This window comes from Sphaerodactylus townsendi, linkage group LG02 (assembly GCF_021028975.2).
Source record: "Sphaerodactylus townsendi isolate TG3544 linkage group LG02, MPM_Stown_v2.3, whole genome shotgun sequence".
Taxonomy (NCBI): Eukaryota; Metazoa; Chordata; class Lepidosauria; order Squamata; family Sphaerodactylidae; genus Sphaerodactylus; species Sphaerodactylus townsendi.
In genome coordinates, this window is record NC_059426.1 from 41194853 (window position 1) to 41213583 (window position 18731).

Below are 18731 nucleotides of genomic sequence, written 5' to 3' on the forward strand. Positions count from 1 at the left end.
GCAATTTGTCAGGTTTTTCCTACAACCTGTAGTTTTTTTGCATAGAAAATGGTTATGGTGGTCTCTGTTTCTATGGTGGATACAAGCATGTTCTACTTAATAGCTGCTCGTAAATTTAAAAAAAAGTTCAGGTCTGTGTCTTAAGGGTTTGAAGGTTGGGGACAGTGTAGTATTGCAATTCAATGTTGTGCATCTTTTTTCCCCCACTTAGTGATGCCAACTGGTGGAAAGGAGAAAATCAAAGAGGAATAGGATTGTTCCCGTCTAATTTTGTGACCTCTAACTTAAATGATGAGCTTGAGTCAGGTAAGTATGAATTAAACTCAGTTTGTAAATATTAAAATGGCACAGTATTAGTGTTACTGAGGACAGTACCATGAAATTGACAATGTGTTCAAAGTCAATAAGGACGCTGGAAACGGGATCTAAATCCTCTGACCCACAAGGCCTAATTGTGCTCTAATTGTTCAATCGCTGTTACTCTGTATTTTGTAAGCAGTAACTTCTATTCTGTTAGGTATATTACTTCAGGATGAGCCTGAGACCTGCAGGGGTTCACTTCCTCTAAAGGTGCAGGTAAAGATGGGATGAAATGCAGGTTGTGAGGAGAGCTGTTTCTTGAATGCTGTTCTTAAGCCTGATCAAAAACTTCAACATGATCAAATGAGTCGTAGGGGCCATATAAATGTGGCCTTGGCCCATCTCCACTGGCTGTCAGTTAGTTTCTGGGCACAATTCAAGGTTTGGGACCAGCATGTTATGTTACGTTTAAATTTAATTTGTATACCGCCCTCCCCAGAAGAGGACTTTCTTATGAATCCACCTGACTGATCTTTGAAGGTCCTGTTTTGGGTGCCTCCATGTTGTGAGATGAAGCAGTTGGCAACATGGAAGAGGTCTTTCCTGGTCATGTTGCCAAAGCTCTGGAACTCTTTCCCGAAGGAAGGTCATCTGTCCCTCTCTGTTGCCATCTTCTACCAGCAGGCGAAGATTTTTGTTTGTTTGTTTGGCCTTCTCTGAATTATCAGTGTTTTAATTGTTGTTCTTCTGTCTTGGTGCATATTTTCACTGTGTTTTTAATTTGTTTTAGTGATGTGTGCTTTGGGGAAGGGTTATTTTAATGGTTTTTAAACGTAACTGTTCCATGTTTTACGTTGGTAGCTGTCTTGGGTTGCCCTTGTGAAGGCAGAAAGGCGGGATTTAGACTCTGTAAATAAATTGCGGCATCACCTCACCAAAGTATTCAAATGTTGCTAGCCAGACACTTTGATACGAAGAAATGAAATGATTCCCACTTGCCATCTTAGTTGAGATCTCGGGGCACTCACTGTGTTTGTACGTCAGATGATTCTTTCAGTTCAGGACTGAAGTTTTACGATTCATCTTACATGTGCAGCTATGTTATAGTTTGCTTTGCAGCCTGCTTTTCAGCCAAGATCTATCACAGGGATACAGTAGTAAAAGGTGCCAGTGTGCATTTGGCAGACTCCTGGAGCTGAGTGGGGATAGAGCCAAAAGAGCTGCAGGCGGACTTGGGCCAGCTGTCATAGCAGTCACCTTTATATTGGCCCCTTGATTACATCCCAGGTTTCTGTTTCTAGGGAGCATTAATAGGCTGCATGTTATGAACTGTTTTTGCAAGTTACTAGAAAAAATATTTTTCAGGTCATCTGGAAAAGATAGTGAAAAAAATATTAATGCTCTCATATTCCCTTAGCAGCAGCAGTGGATAAACCCTCTTCTCCTGAAAATACTACAGAGGAAATTGCAAAAGCTGAGCCTGAACCAGTTTGTATAGATGAGGTGAGATGATTTTGAATACCACTTTCCTGGAAATACTTTATGTATTTGTTGCAAGATGAAAAACTGACTTCTGTGAATTTGCGCACTGATGCCATTTTAGTTCATTCTTTTCTCCATCTTTCAGGGTAAAATGGATAAGGCGTTACAGATACTTCAGAGTATAGATCCAACAGATCCTAAGCCTGATTCTTCTGATCTTCTGGATTTAGAAGGTAGTATTGGCTTCTGCTTAATGTGCTAACAAGTCACATTCCAAGCTGGGGAAAAAATGAATTATTCTCATTATAGTGAAGAAAGTTGCAGTGTGAAGGAGTGTAAGATGAGTAATTTTTTGGATACTTTGCCTTTTTACTGAAAAAAGTATTTTAATCACTTAAAGTAAGTACAACTTGTACACTGGCTCTCACGCAAGATAACATCTGTACTTTGCCACATGCAGAGACAATGTACCTATACTGAGAAAACTGCAGCCAATTTCTTATTTGTGTGTGTGCCAAAAAAGTATATGATGATCTCATATGGTGATATTGTCAGAACCTGTCAAAAAGACATGTGTAGATGAGCAAAATCTACATGACAGATGTGTCCACCCCTAGACAGGTGCCGTGTGCATAATCAGTGTCGAGTGCAACAATAGTAATGTGTGTATAACTGATAAGACCTATGCACCTTATTGGGACCTGTATTGTATATAGTTGGCACAGAGAACACGGAGGAGTGTGCCTAGAAACACCTGTTGTCTGGCGAAGCACTTTGGTAGTTAAAGCAATAAATAGAACTTCTGCACCGTTGACTGTGTGTCTGTCAGTTGTTTCTGCATTGAATTCTACAAGGTGGTCTACTCCAAGTAACCGCTGCTTCAACAGATACGTGTGGTTTACCTACACAGAAGTGGAAAATCAATTAACTGGCATTTTGTGGATTTGGAATCTTATTAGAACCAAGATGCTCAGTCTTATTGCTCAGTCTTTTTGGCAAGTGTGCCCCAAATTGAATTCATGGTACAATGCCATTGTAGAGAGTGTTCATATACAAGTCTTTCTATACTTCAGTGTGGTTTTGCCTTCTGAGTCTTCTGAGCTAGGGAATGGGCAGAAGGCCAGAAGCATAGAGCTCCTTGATCCCGTGACCCACATTGCCTCACTGTCTGTGCAACTTATGACATGTGTGTCTTTGATTGACAGCCCAGGCAGTAAGGTAATTCCTCCATAGTGTAATGGCTTCATGGTAGCAAAGAACACAAGAGATTACTAAGGTGGAGACAGCATGAAAATTGTATTCAATTAATGTCTTCTTGTTAGTTAAGAACAGCTACAAATGCTACCTGTTATAATAGCTTGGACATATGCTTCTAAAGAGAAAACATTTTACTCAATACATCAGGGCTTGGCAAGTCCCAGGCGCCAGGTTGCTGATACATAGAAATTTAATTTTGACCCCATATATTTTCAACTGTGGGTTTTTTGCAGCATATCTCATAAATTGTCGTAGAAAATACAAAGCTTGTTTATCATTTTAATCAGAACATTGTGTGTATGACATAATAAACATTCATAAAGTTCTTACTGCTGCTTGTGAACATATCCACCATTATCAAATGGTGAAAGTTGAATTGAAGTTATTTTTTTATGCTGACTCCATTATTCAATTAAATGGTGGGTTTTTTTAACTAATAACTCGAAAGATATGCATGTGGTCTGACATAATAATTAAAGTTGTATTTCTGTGCTCTGTTAAAATACAGTTTTGGATGGATGCATTCAATTTGACTTTCACTCCTTATCTTTTAAGTTGAAAAAGGCAAAGTCCGGGTCATTATAAACCCATCCATTATTGGTAACACAATCTTTGTTTTCCAGTATTTCCAAGTAGATGCCATACACATTCATACTGTAACCAGTTCATATCCATACACACCTTAGGTTTTTATAAATCCTGACAACAAAGCAATTCATAGCTAATACAATATCTAATATTTTAATTTGTTTCCAAAAGTATACTTCTGTCGAACAGTTGCAAACAAGTGCTTTACATCTGAAATGGGGTTGACAATGTCAGCAATGCAGTGTGAAATTTGCAAATATGTTTCCGTTTCTGAGGGATTAAATACTACCTGTGGAGTTTATAAAAATGTTCTTTCACAGACATATTTTTCTTACAATCCAAGACAACATTGTCACAGGTCCATTCGCATTATTTTCATGTAACACATTCTCCTAAAACTTCTTCCCATTTCCTCTCAAATTCTTCCATTTTATTCTGCAGATTAATCAATATATTATATAAACTATGTCCTTTTGTGCCGGACATTAAATGGCAAAACAACTCAAGGTTTGTTTTGCTTTCCCCAATCCTTATTCATTATTATTTGTACAATATCCCTTAAATGAAAATATTAAATAGGGACAGGTTATACCTCTCCATCCTATGTGAAACTTGGTTATGGGATAACTTATCAGTTGCCAGCATGGTGTCGTTAAGAGCGCTGAACACTAGTCTGGAGAACAAGGTTTAATTCCTCACTTTTCCACCTGAGACCTGCTGGATAACCTTGAGCCATCACAGTTCTCTCAGAACTCTCTCAGTCCCACCTACCTCACTACTTGGCTGTTCTGTATGTGGGGAAAGAAGGTGATTGTTTGAGACTCCTTAAGGTAGCAAAAAGTGGGGTATAAAAACCAGTTCTTCATCCCTACCTCCAACCAATCCCTCACCCTCATTAATTTATATTTAGACCCATGTTATCACCAAAAATTCCAAAGTAGATAATTTCTGATTATAACTGTACTAGAGGTGATAGCCCTTGCCTTAAATTGAGTTTCTGCAAATACTAATCGAATTGTGAGTGTTAGGGAAGAAATTAGGATAGGATTAGAGTTTTGTTGTATGTCATGAACACCAGGGTTACCCCTGTATTGATTTATATACTACAGCAATTTTGTCTTGGTTTTAAGAGAAACTGCGAAGAGTGTATGATTAGGTTTTGCGATAACAGTGATTAGAAAATGCAATCATTAATATACAAAATCCTTCACTGAAAAATGAGTGTAGCTCAGAAATGTTAGGGCTGGCTTGTGGATGTTAGGGCTTGGCAAAGAAAATTTGCCAAGGCTCACTATAATGTGTACATTAAGCTTTGTAAAATGCATATTGTGTATCACATCTGTTTACGTTGCTGACAGTCCCCTTCTTTCATTATAAATGGAACCATTGGCGATGAGAAAAGTAACCTCAAAGTATTTTAAATAAGTGTGGGATTGGATCCAGCTATTCCAGTGGATAAATTATTTGTGGACTCGTCACAGGATCCAGTCCCATGTTTGATCTATATATATTTGACCCATTTGAAAATATTAACATTTTTCTATTTTCAGATGTCTGTCAACAGATGGGTCCTATGATAGATGAAAAACTGGAAGAAATTGATAGGTAAAAGTTGTGTGTGTGTTTTGGAAAATTAACCTGTAATGTAATTAACCCTCCCTTCCCCTACCCTTCTGTTCTTCTGGTTTGGTCATGTGGTATGGGGGTATGGAAGGAATGTTTTCAGTTTTAAATTGTTCAACCCTCAGTTGTGTTTTTAAGGTGCTATAATGGGTTGTATATGGTTTTTATTGAAAGGAGTTGAAAGTTGCTCTGACCCTGCTGTGTCAGGGAGAACAGGTTAGAAATCTAAGATATAAACAAAAAACCAAATATTCTGTTTGTGCTTCATCTCATGACATTTAGGAGCACAAAACTTCTATGCTCTTTCAAGGCAAACTCTTAAAGTCAAACCCTGTACTCCTAAGCACACAGGGTCTAAGCACACATAATCCCAACTTATGGAACCCTCCCTTCTTAATTTTACTACCTCACATCTCTTCAGCTCTGACAAGCCTTCATGTCCGCTCTCTTCAATATCTTCTCGACAGCTACCTTCTGGGGTATGTACTCATTCACACTGCATAGTGAAAGACACTGCCTTTGCTCACTGAGACAACTAGAAACCCTTGAGTATGTGCTGCTGCCTTCTGAGTGATATGTACCCCAGCAAGGAACATTAATCAAGCCACTACTTAAAGAGGGGCACACTGTTTTCTGATAGGGAAATAGTACGTTACCTTCTAAGCGATCAGCACTCGCAAACAATGGTGGAGGTAGCTAAGTTTCTGCTAATAGCTATGAGGACAAGTGACTCAAAGTGCGATACTCTGTAATTTTGATGATTAATGCCAGTAAAGGTGGTTGTGGTTGTTATGCTCTTTCAACTTGTTCAGTCTTTCATAATTGGTAGACATGTACAAGCAAAAATAAAGATGGGGACAACTCAGGCTGCAAGGAGATTAAAACACACAGTTGTTTATAAGTCTGATGGAACCTTTTATAGAATATTGTGAACCTCGTCATTGTTGACTTGACCTTATGATTTGCAAGTGGAACTCTGCTCATGAAATGGAACATTCCTGTTGTTGTCTCCTGGGCCTCTGAAACTTTGTTCTGCGGGTTCAGGAACCCCCCTTCCCCCCCCGGTACTAGGCCCAATGTAGTGGTCAACAGAGTAGCAAATTGCAAAAATCTCTCCACCGGCAGAAGTGCCCATAGGATTTCCACCCTTTCAGAATTTCAAGTGTGTCTGTTTGGAATTTGGTTGAATATTGGCCATGAGCATAAAAGTGCTGTTCGGCTTTGACAGTCTCATCCTTAAGTAATAGTTCAGTCAGTAAGAATTAGATCCATGCCTCTCTCCCCTCCCCCCAGAGGTCATCTTGCTAAATTGTAAACAAGTCAAGTTGCAGAGATCCTGCCGACGTGTCGAGCATGTCTTCCTGCATAGCCCTATCTTCTCTTGAGGCTGTGTTTGAAATCTTAGGACAGTTAAGAACTGGACAAAGAAGTGTGTTGGATTTTAGTTTATGGATAAATATATGATGACCAGAATCACTTGACATGTTCCTTTTTGGATTAGGAAGCATTCAGAGCTGTCAGAACTAAATGTTAAAGTGATGGAAGCCCTGGAAATGTACAACAAACTAATGAATGAAGCTCCTTTGTATTCCACGTACTCAAAGATGCATTCGTCCACACATTACCCACCAACAACAGCTGGTGTTCCAGTTCAGGTCAGTGGTCCTTTTCCCCCCCTTTTCCTTTTTTACAAAAATTAGCATCTATCCAGCAAATGTTCTCCTCCTAAAAATGACTATTTCAGTATCACTGAGAACAGATTTCAGAGCTGGACTGAGCTTTCCATACGGGTCCCTCAATCTTGCCGCGTGAAATGTCAACACATGCTTGGAACGAAACAGCATATTATCACTTTCTCCCACGAATGCAGCTCTTAACCTCTAGCATGTCAGCAATAGAGGCTAGAGAACATTTTGCCTGTAACCCTCTTTACCAAGAAATGTCTTCCAATAAATATGCTTCTGCTGTAACTGCACATATCAAAACACAGGTAAATAGAATGACTGACAGCAGCCTCTTCATACATTAAACTGCCAGTCATAAGACTTGGTGAAACAATGAGTAAGGCAGTTATTGCAGCATCTCAATTGGTGGCACATCAGCATTTACCAGAGAAGATCCGTATCTGTGCATATTTTTTAGTCTAGATTGTTGATATTTATATCCAAGAATCCGGCTAAATATGTGTTTAAAAACACTAAGGACGACAAATGCTGTTCTCTCAAATTAAGTCAAACTGTTTTTTGATATCTCCATCATTGCTGTTAGCAGCAAGCTCTTTGTGTACTAAATTAAGTAGCTAGAGATGTCATTTGGATATTCTGAACTGGAAAATAGCTGTTGCAGCTTTTTCGGACAAAAAAAGGGGGTGTCATTTCAATGGACCCCAAGAGGCAAAGCTGGAAGCAAGGCTGATTTTTTTTCCAGGTTGTTTAGGTCAATTATCTTTGCGGGACTCTGGGAAGAGTGTTTCTTTTTCTTTTAAGGTAGAGCCAGTATGTTTGCAGCGTGGCTGCTGGTGACTTTCTTTACAGGAACCCCCAAGATTGGTGAATATTTGGTCAATATGTCCAATTTTATGGGTCCCCAGCGAGGGTTCTACCATCTATCCTCCATTGAAAACAATTGATGAAAAATTGGGCACCCATAAAATTTGACTCCTGATCCAGTCTTCACCAAACCTGGCAGTTCTTGTAAGGAGAGGCATCAGCAACTGCACTACAAATTCAGTGCCTCTACCTTTAAAAAATTGGCTCTCCAGAACCCCAGAAAATATGAAGTAACATAGGAACTGTTACTCTACAGCGAATCTTTCCAGGGCTTGTTTTCATGGCAGATGCACCAAATTTTCAGCAGAGCTCCAGGTACCACATTTCTTGAAGACTGGATCAAGCGGTCCAATGTTACGGGCTCCCAGATGTAGGAAAACTTATGAAGTAAAGAAGAGATTACCGTATAAAATTGGATACCAATACCCAAACTTAACCAAACTCAGGGGCTTTTGTAAGGAGAGACACCTGCAGCTATTATGAAAATTTGGTGCCAATTTTATACACTTCCAATTTTTTCTCCATTGTTTCAAGTTGAGGACAGATGGAACATCCTCTTTCAGGGCCCATAAAATTTGACACCCTGACCCAGTCTGCACAAACGTGGAGGTTCATGGAAGGAAAGTGACCTGCGGCTGCACTGCAAATTTGGAGACTCTACGTTTTAAAAAATCACCCCCTCCCAGAGCCCTGCAGAGATTTTCCATAGGGTTTAATAGACCTGGAATGTTTTGGATATTTGAAAAAGCCAGAAAAAAAGCCTCATATCTTTTGGATCTTTGGAAAATATTGGGCCTGTTAAATCAGAATATGAAAAATACCAAACTATAAAAAAATGGTGCACACCCTTATAAATAACTTTGAAGTCTGGGCTTTGAGATCCTTCTGAATGCAACTAGCTATTGATGTTCATTTATTTAAGCAAGCAGGGTGGGGGCAAAACAGAATTTGCTGGCAATAATTAAGCAAAAAGAAAAAGGGCAAATGTGACTGCATATATTAGTTGGGTTTTACATAATCAGTGTGAAAAGAATAGTTACTATGGAAACTGCCACATCAAAGATGATGTGTTTAACCATAATGCCTTGCTGTGAACTCTCAGCAGCGATGAAAGATTATATTTGAGGTTTTAAGTAAATTATGACGACTGGGCATCTTGTTGTCTAATATTCTTCGCACTTCAAGAGAAGGCTTCCTGGTTGACGATTAATAACTGGTTGCACAATACTTAAATTCTGCCTCATAAAATTGAATCCTGATGAAAAGTCAATTTTCTGGTAGGAGTGTTTAACTGCACACATGACAAGACTTCTTTGATTCCTTCTGCGGTGGTGTGGTTTACCTGCTCAGAAATGGTATCCCTGTATAAAGTGATTAAGGATGATGCATGCATTCACCCATTGTTTTCTATGTATACTGTCATCCTGTGAAAATGGAATCTTGTTAACACTGAGATGCTCAGTCTTTTTGACAAGTGTTCCATACATTAAATGCACAATACAGTGCCGTTGTAGAGTGTGTGCCTGTACAACCCCACCCCCACCCCCACCCCCGTGCTTCAGTGTGACTTTAGAAATAGCAACTTTGGTTGCAAAGTACTATTTAAATTTTGCTTTATGTAGTTGAATCCTGATGAAAAATCAGTTTTCTGGCAGGAGTGCTTGACTGAACACCTGTGTTGAGCAAATCATATGTTGAATAATAAATTGGTGTAATTCAGGCAAGCTAGATCAGTATTTTTGAAATTAGTCTCCTAGCAATAGTTAGGCTTTTGCAGAATTCAAACAGTTTGGGTTGGAAGAGGGTTGGACCCAGTGGCCTGATCCAAATGTATGTGGTGATGGAAGATAAGGATGGGTTCATCTAATTCCCCTTCCTGACTGCACCAACCTCCCAGCCATCTATTTTTTGTCCATGTGCAGAGGCGAGGGGGGGGGGGCGCAAAATGGTGCCTGGCTCTGCTGCTCACCCCCCTTGCGGCTCCCCACTTACCTTAGTTCTGCAGCCAGCTGTCCGGACCCTGCGGGATCTTAGTGAGTTCCGCAGGGCCTGTAAGACCGAGCTGTTCCACCGGGCTTTTGGTGAGGCCGGCCGTGGATTGGCTGCCCCCTTGTGAGGCCTTGTCATAGTGTCTTTTCTGGCAGTGCCCTATATTAGTTCCATCTGGGGTGCTGTCAGTCCCTCCCAGCCTTAAGACTGGATGCCGCTAATATGGGGATGTTATGCTACATACTTATTTTAATGTTTTTAGAGGTAATTTAAGTTATTTATTGACTGCTCTTTAGTTTTGTGTTGTGAACCGCCTAGAGCCCTCCAGGGATGAATAAATAAATAAATAAAAATAAATAAACTACACTTCCCACCAGGCTGCAGGAGAGAGGAACTTCCTGTTGGGAACTACTCTTCATAGGAGCAAGGTCTCCTGGGAAGGGTAGTTCCTACAGGCTGTAGCAGAGAAGAATTTCCTGATGGGAAGAGAGAAAAACTAAGGGGCAGGAGAGAGGAACTAAGGTAAGTGGGAGGGGAAGGGGGCGGGGTGCCTGGTGCACCCCCATCTCCTTATAGCTCCACCACTGTCCATGTGAGACCTCCCCCTTAAGGACCATCTTCTCCCAATTTGAACCCACCTAATCACTAGGTTCATCTTCTGGTGATCCTGCTTTGGCTGCCCTTTTGAGGTTAGGTGGGTGGGAATCTGAAAAGTCATTCTCAGCCATGGCGGCAAAGTGATGGAACTTGCTTCTTGGGGATATTCATGTGCCCTGTTCCATCATCATCTGACATCATAGGGTGGAGATTTTCTTTTTTTAATTTGGTGTTTCCTCAGTGACCCTTCATCCTTACCTTATCTGCTAATTGCCAGTTCTGTATTTTATATACGTATTGTCCTTTTGATTTTAATTAGTTTTGTGATCTGTTGTTATAATGTTCTACTTTAAATTGTTAGTTAAATTGCTGGGTTTTGGCCGAAAGGGATATACATTTTGGGGAGGAGAATGGGAAAAGAACTGCATGCATATATGCCCCCAAGAATCCAAGCTACTGTTTAAGCCGCAGGGGTGTTCAAACTATGGCCCTCCAGATGTTCATGGACTACAATTCCCATCAGCCCCTGCCACCATGGCCAAGTGGCAGGACTGATGGGAATTGTAGTTCATGAACATCTGGGGGGCCATAGTTTGAAGACCCCTGGTTTAAGGTAGTATGCTGTCTGTTCACCTGTTTTGAGTTTGTATGTCTGCACTTGAACTCTGATTAAACTGAATCAAATGGGACTCATAAACATGCATTCAGAAAACCAGTTCACACTGAAAGTTTTAGTGCACAAATATTCACAGGTTGAATATTGATATCTTGATATTCACAGGTTCCAAGTTGAGCTCAGATAGTTAGAACAGTATCCATGGCTAGCTCTTTGTAGACTTGTGTTCTGATCAAGCTTATGGTTGGTTTATTTGAAGGATTGCTCCTCAGTACATGTGCTCTCCTTCCTAAGATCTCGTATAACTGGGCAGCACAGACTGTGGCAGAGTCTCTGCTTTAACAGACAAAAAACTAGAAAAGTTATCTCTTTACTTCAAGTACAGAAAGCAGAAAGCCACTTACCTTTTACTGGCAGTTTTAATTCTGGATTTTATGATACCCAGTTCAGACCATTTATTTTGTGGTGTTCTTCCATTGCAGCCATATCCCCTCCATGTTCACAGTGGGAGCTATTTGGTTCAAGGTGTTCCTCAAGGATACAACCCTGGAAGTGATCAGATTGGACTGCTGAGGTCCTTGCCTCCAACTATCAATTCATCAGTAGCATCTCAGCCTGCTCAGGCAGCTTATCTAAGGTATTTCAACAAAATCATGTGAATAAAAACGTCTTGTTCTTTCAAAGTATGATTTTTACCAATTCTCCTCTTTGTGCTGTTCCCCAGCACAATTTGTGGGGAGGGCTTACCGAAGAAGGAAGAGGGGCTTGGACTCTTGGGGTCCCGTTCCGCTGAAAGGAATGGAATGCTAGTCTAATGTTAAAAAATATGTACTTTAGTCCTTTGGAATGGTTTGCTTCATTTTTTAGCAGTCAGCAATCCTTCTGGGTTGGCCTCACTTTGCATGTTGTCTAATGGTTTTTGTTTATGTTTCAGCACTGGTGTAGAGTCTGTGTCCAGCCCTGCTTATGTGAACCAGAATTCTTGCCTTCCACTGCCTAGAACAGTCCCTTATACCCAACCAATGAGCCTGCCTATGGATATGCTAGCCTATCAGAACACTCCTTCCAGTTTGCCTCAAGGAACATGCTATCCAGCAGTTCCGGTTCATTCACTTCCACAGCAGCAAACGAATTACCAGCAGCCGCTTCTGTGAAAATGCAGAGTCTATTCCCGAAAACAGTTTCTGAGGTTGCTGACCGCTGTCATTTAAATTGCCCTTCATTGATCTAAAAGGTTATTTCTGCTCAAGGGGAAAGATAACCAAGCAATTTCAAAGGAAAACTTAGTTCAAGTTTTAACTGTTTTTTTCCTGCATAGCTGTTTAGACAAGGTGGGATGATAATGTATTTTTTTTTCTTTTCAAAGATGGCCTTTAAACCTTGGCTTGTGTAGCCTTCTGTCTCTCCTTCTCCCTGTTTACAATGAAACCTCCATAAAAGTAACTTTTCCTTTCATAAGAGGGGATAGTGCAAGGCAAGTTTATATATGCAGTCTTCCTCTTCGTTCTTTCCAGACATTATTAATGCTGCTGTTTTTATAGAACCTTTAAATTTGGAGTGCTGTCCCGAAACTCAATTTATTTAGGTAATTTGCTTTCCCCAGTTTGCACCCTCTGCTAGATCATCTTAACAGATTGCTTTTTTATGATTGTACAATAAAGCCGTTGTGAACTCGGGGGAAGGAAATCTTGACTGACAGAGGAAGTTAATAGCCTTTCTGGCTTTTGCCATCTTGGATTGCTCGTTTTTCATTGGCACTGGCTCTGTTTATTCCGTGAAGCTGTCTTTATCCCCAGTGCAAGGGAAGAAAGGGTCTTGCTTCCCCTGCCTCTTTAATTTTCTAAGGACAGGCTGCCCTATTGAAACAACCTTCTTCACTTCTCTCTCTCAGCTTTCCTTTCACTTTACCACACTGAAAGAGCAGTTCTTGTTGCAGAGATATGCCTGTATCATGGGTTAATAATAGCAGAGGCCCACAATCAGAAGTCCTTTTGGCCTCAAGTATCAAATAAATGCTGAGCAGAATAGGAATTTAGACGTTTACCCCAGTAGTGTGAACAGCTGGACTGAACTTACAGAAAAGGGAAAGAGCCTCTGTTCTTTTATCTTTGGGCTTCTCTCCTTGCTGTCCGTTTGCTTATTGAGTTTTGTAACACTGAGTTCACACACACGTTTAACACTTACATGTAGCTGATCTGTACTCTGGATGGGGTGACCAGTGGGAAGCAAAGAATAATGACTAAATGTGTGAAAATCTAAAGGTGTTTATATGCTGTGTATATGCTGATTCCCGCAGTGTATGTTGTCTGCCCTATGAACGTGTGCTAACTTTGCAGTGAGGTAAAATGTGTGTTCAAATCGAAACTGGCTGTTCAATGGCTTTGTGACTTCCTATACTGGTGCTAACTAAGACTGTTCAGAAGCATGGGCACAGTCAGATGAAGCTTCATATTGGACCAACATACGTCTGTGTCTTGTTTAAAAAGTTTTGTGAAAATCAGTCTGTGGGCTTTCTGTGTGCAATCGAGAAAAAAAAGACACAGAAGACTTTCTTTCCTTTTTCTGTCCAGCGATGATCTAGAATGGCTGAATGAAACAGATATACACATAATTTCTTTATTTAAGACTGAGGATTCATTTTTAAAGCGTGCTCTTTAGAAAATTTATTTAGAGCACAGTTTGTCTGTTTCCTGTCACCGTGAACATTTTATAAGCAAATTGAAGACTTTGGGGAAAGTGTCTAGAGCTAATCAAGAGTTTTTATTGATCAGAATCTTTGATACTACATTAAGTGGTGCCCAATATCTGACTGATGTTGAGTTGAAACAACTTTTTTCCATCATAATCTTTATATATATATATATAATACATATATAAATAGTGTGTGTGTATATATATTCACTTATCTGAAACTTTATATACAATTACATATGTATATTCATTCTCTAAAAATCACTGAAATTTTATATGTGTCTGCATTTGGCATTATTGCTAGTTGCTGTAATCTTACAATGCACTTCTGCAGGTTGTAAATATGTACAAATTTTGATGTTGAGACTGTATTTAGTGTTTTGGTGTTGATGGGATCATCTCTGTCCCTCTTCCCTTTTCTAAACTACATCATTATTTATTGCTAAGGTGTGATCATAGTTATGCTGCCAAAGGAACTCACGAAAGTTTTCCATAGTTGGGGCCCTGACTCCATTGGCATCAGTGAGAATTAAGTCATTGATTTGAATGGAGTTGAGAATGTGCTACAGGCTTACACCTATTTTTATATTTTAAAAAAGAAGCAGTAAATTTTTCATATAAATTAACTGTTTGAATAGAAATGTCTGGCAGTTTGTAATAGTAGTGTATTGCAGTATGTTTCATGGCTGTCTAAAGCAGGGCATGCTTTTTGTTTGCAGTTCATTTGCCACCTTAAATTGTACAAAAATTAATCCCTTCTTACCACTCAAATGTTGCCCATGAGAATGTTCAATCTCTAATATATCCCTGAATCAGATATTTTGGGAGCAAGCCCTTTTATAAACGCGCCCTGTGTGTTTTTGTGTGTTGACTGACTTTTGGTTCGCCTGCTGTTCATGTTTTGTTGTCTTCTGCAGTTGCCTAACAAAAGGCTGCGAATTAAGGGGTGGCCGTGTCATGTTAGTTCTGAGGTTTTTCTGCTGAATACTTTCCTGTCCTTATCTGCATCATTCAATTCTCATGGAAAACGTGTCACAGTTCAAAGCCTAGGCAGATTTTGTTACAATAAATGTAGTGTGTAAAAGACTTTTCCCCTGGAATAGTTTTCATTCCTGTTTGGGGCAAATGTGCATGAAAACTGGATTAAGTTATTTTTTTTTCTTTTGAGCTAATTGGTGGAAGGAAAGACGAATATTGCAGAGTTTTGGAATGCCTTCTAAGGACTTTCTCTGTGCTATAGAAGTTTGTTGGAAGTTCAAACTACAAAGTACGTTCTTTTCTACAACAAACTGGCTAAGCTGTTTTTACACAAGCTGCTATCATCCGGCAACGTCGACTATTAAAAGTTTGGGATTTGATCATACAAAAATTTACCTGGCCCTTGCCTACCTGTTTGCGCAGACTTGTGCGAATAAAACTTACTTATTTGACAAATATGTCAGTGGAGTCTTTTTTTAATGTGTAAGCCTTGGGTGTTTTCACACTTCTAGGGGTGTTAAAAGCTTTCTTTCTGTACCTCTCCATGGTGTCTTCTCCCTCCCCCTCCCCACCCCAAAAGTGTTGGCCATGAATATTTGAGTTTCCCCTGACCCTCGTTGCTTTGGCACTTCTGCACTTAGTGCCCTCTTGTGCTTGAGCAGTATAAGTGCAGCACCTTTTAATTCTGTACATTAATCTCCACTGCATCATTTTTTAAAATTACATTTTCATTCTATCCTTCCTTTAGGCAGCTCAGGCCTCCTCCTCCTCCTCCTCCTCCTCCTCCTCCTCCTCCTCCTCCTCCATTTTAACCTTGCGCCAACTGTGTGAGGAAGGTAAAGCTGAGAGAGATTGACTGGGACAAGGTCACCCAGTTGTGTGGCAGAAAAGGGACTTGAATATGGACTTCTCTGTTGCTAATCCGAACTTGTAATAAATACTCTATACCAGCTCTCAATGTTGTTCATTTAAAAGGGGGGGGGATGATTGTTACAAGAGATCAGCCTATAAAGAAATTGAAGGGGGAGGTGGAAATACAATACAAAGTATTGTTCATAGCCATTAAGAGATTACTCATAGAAGCTAATACAACCTAAGGATACCTTGTGACCCAGTTAAGAGTAGGAAATAAAAAGATTATGTAACTGGCCAACCTTATATGGCTTGAAAGCAAAATGTTCCTGTGATACATTCTTCCTCCGTAATTTACAGAAGTCTATATTGCCAGTTGCTTATTTGCTTTGACTGAATCAGCTGTATCTTGTGGGTTTAGGCAGGGTTGGCTTGTATTCAAAACGTTAAGCTTTTAAGAGGGAAATTCATATGCAAGTGTAAGTAGTGAATAGCAAGAATACAACTTAAGGCTACAGTTGTTCTACCACCCACAGGGGTAAATGTTCCCTTTACCAGAGCATGTGCCACAGTCTCTAGCTTTGGAATAGCAAGCGACCTTAACTGGTGACCTTATACAGAATGTAGATGCTTTTTCAAACTTCCTATCAGTAAGACTATCAATCTCTTGCAGAGGAGTGTTCTGTAAAAGCTGTAATGCAGTTCTTTTTAGTATATGTCTTGAATTCAAATTAGTGTTTTAAGTAGGTGGACGCTGGCACCTCAACGCTGCTCAAAAGTATTTACTCCTAATAAAAGTAAGGGACTTGATATATTTGTCCGTTTTGAACTTTACTGTTTGCTTTCACTGATGGTGGTGAAGCAGAGGCGTAGCAAGGGGGGAAAGCACCCGGTGCACTGGTGCGTCCTCCACCCCGGAATGCTCCCATCCTGCCCCAGAACGCCCCCACAGAGGTGCACACCCGGTGCGTCCCGTCTCCGCCCCGCCCCCATCCCCTTGGAGCTACGCCTCTGTCTGATTTCGCATGGGCCAAAAACAGCAGTGTGAAAATGGTGTAAAAGGGTTTGAACCGGTGTAAAAGGGTTTATACTGTTTTCACACCATTTTCACACCGCTGTTTTTGGCCCATGCAGAATCAGCCTCTGAGTCTTGCTTCTTCCCAACCAAATGAGTGTGGGTTTTTTGAAGGAATAAGAATCATGTTCAGACCAGAGCTGGCAAAAGATGCCTCCCATGAAGTCCATAAGCAGGTCTGCAAAACAGCAGCCTAGTGATTCTGAGCATGAAGTTTTTGGTCACCCAATATGGTTATATGGTTAAAAGTTATATTTGTTTGGTCTTTGGCCATTATAACAACCACTGGGGTAGTACTGCGCTATTGGAGCTGTTGAACTTCCTTTGTAATTTTTTGCAGGAGACAGTAGGTTGATCATCTTGTGTCTACATTCTTGCAAAAAAAAGTCACACAAATAAGATTAAACGACATTGCTTTGGCGTTCGCTGTGCAAAAATGTCTGAGGCTTCAAGCTGAAACTGCTGTAACGATGATTCTTGTTTACAAACTGGATTTTTAAAAATATCTGGGTGTAGGTCAAATAGCAATGAGTGGAAAAGACAGACATTCAGCACAATCCAATATAGTGGAGGATGCCTTCAACATTTCTTCTTTTACAAGGGGGGTTTGGGGAATGGCTTCTTCCTCAGCTGCCTGCTTGTCAGAGTCCCCTTCCGCACATGCAGAATAATGCATTTTCAATCCACTTTCACAACTGCCTGAAAGTGGATTTTGCTATTCCACACAGCAAAATCCAGCTGCTAAGTGCACTGAAAGTGGATTGACAGTACATTATTTTGCATATGAGGAAGGGGTCAGGGTTTTCTTGATCCAAGATCATGAGCTTGCCTTCTGGGGATTGATGCTTCACTGATACAGCAAAATTAGGTGTTTAGTAACCAGCATGTGCCATATTTCTTTACGCTTCCATGGATGGGGAGGGGGTTGTTAAAGTTTATCATCAGTCCCTGTGGCCTTCTTTTTTTCCTTAATGTGTCCTGATGTTCTTTAGCGGAAACAAAGACCCCTTTGGATTTACAAATTGAATCTGATGACGGCACCCCAGATATCCCAGCTGTTGAAGAACGTGCCAAGATCACCATTGGACCATTTGAACTTTCTTTTGTTGCGGGACTGAGGCACGGGAACCTCAGGTCATAACTCAAGGAAGCGGCCCATCTGATAACCAGATTCCTGGGTGCGTTAAACAGGCTCACCCAGTTTTATGAATGGACACTCTCCGCTCTCCATTTCAGCACTATCGTAAAGTCTCGCGGGAAGACGCCTGACAGCGAGATCTCATGGTCCCATTCACAAAGTTGTAATTGTATATTTTCTTTTATGTGTTGATGTTTTTTTTATTGTATGGTAAGGGACCTGCCCCCTTGCCCCTTTTGATGTGTGTGTATAAAGGTACTAGTGCTTGGCTAGGAAAGCGTGATTCCCCTGCCCAAGGTAGAGCAACCACTTCCGAATAAAATACTTTGCTTTTGAAGAACACTGGCTTCCTGCGCCTCACTACGTTGCCTGAGCTGAAATCAATGTTACCCAAGCAGCAGTGGTAACACTGAGATTAGTGGCTAGGAAGATTGTTCTTGGATCACAAGGCTGTGTATTTCTGCTGACAGGCATAGATTTTTGTGGGTTTTTTCCTTCCCAGAAGTTCCTTTTTCAACTCTGGAAAGATGTTACCTGGAGTCACAGGAGGCACTTGGACCAAAAGCCACATTTGGGGGAGAGCAGCTGAAGGGGGGACGACAGAAACTTACTCCAGTTGCTCCCCTTCTGAAAGTGACGCTCTGATGAGAGGAGGAACGAGGTGGCAATATTACTCAATTTCTTCCTCACACGTTGCTTTTTGCCCACACAGGTTCCATAAATCGAAGTGTGTTTTCAGGCATCGTTTGCAAATGATAACATGGTTTGTTATCTGAGAACTCAAATGGATGTTAGGAGTAGCTATCAAATAATAGACTATGACCCCTCTGTATTATACTTGCTTTTAAGAAATGAGTTGTTACATTCTTGGGATTCGGTGTAGCATCTGAGATTGATAGCCAAAATTATTAAAACGTAGTTAAGATGGTAATGGTCTTGCCTATTACAGCTGTACAAGATTCAATTAAACTAATGTACCATAGGAATATCCTGGGC

General features: G+C 40.5%; 1 protein-coding gene across 6 annotated transcripts in view; it reads left to right on the plus strand.

Annotated features, from left to right (window-relative positions):
• The window catches only part of STAM2 (signal transducing adaptor molecule 2), a 32360-nt gene extending 17234 nt beyond the window's left edge, over positions 1-15126 (plus strand). For 4 of the 6 annotated variants that reach the window (XM_048484908.1, XM_048484912.1, XM_048484909.1 and 1 more), the window contains exons 8-14: positions 212-306; positions 1718-1803; positions 1928-2015; positions 5178-5232; positions 6752-6905; positions 11484-11638; positions 11936-15126. In XM_048484908.1, the coding sequence (XP_048340865.1) occupies positions 212-306; positions 1718-1803; positions 1928-2015; positions 5178-5232; positions 6752-6905; positions 11484-11638; positions 11936-12155 (853 nt within the window). In that variant the 3' untranslated portion in view covers positions 12156-15126. The remainder of the gene's footprint in view (positions 1-211; positions 307-1717; positions 1804-1927; positions 2016-5177; positions 5233-6751; positions 6906-11483; positions 11639-11935) is intronic. The other 2 variants (XM_048484910.1, XM_048484911.1) reach the window with 1 other exon arrangement.
• Positions 15127-18731: the final 3605 nt, after the last annotated feature.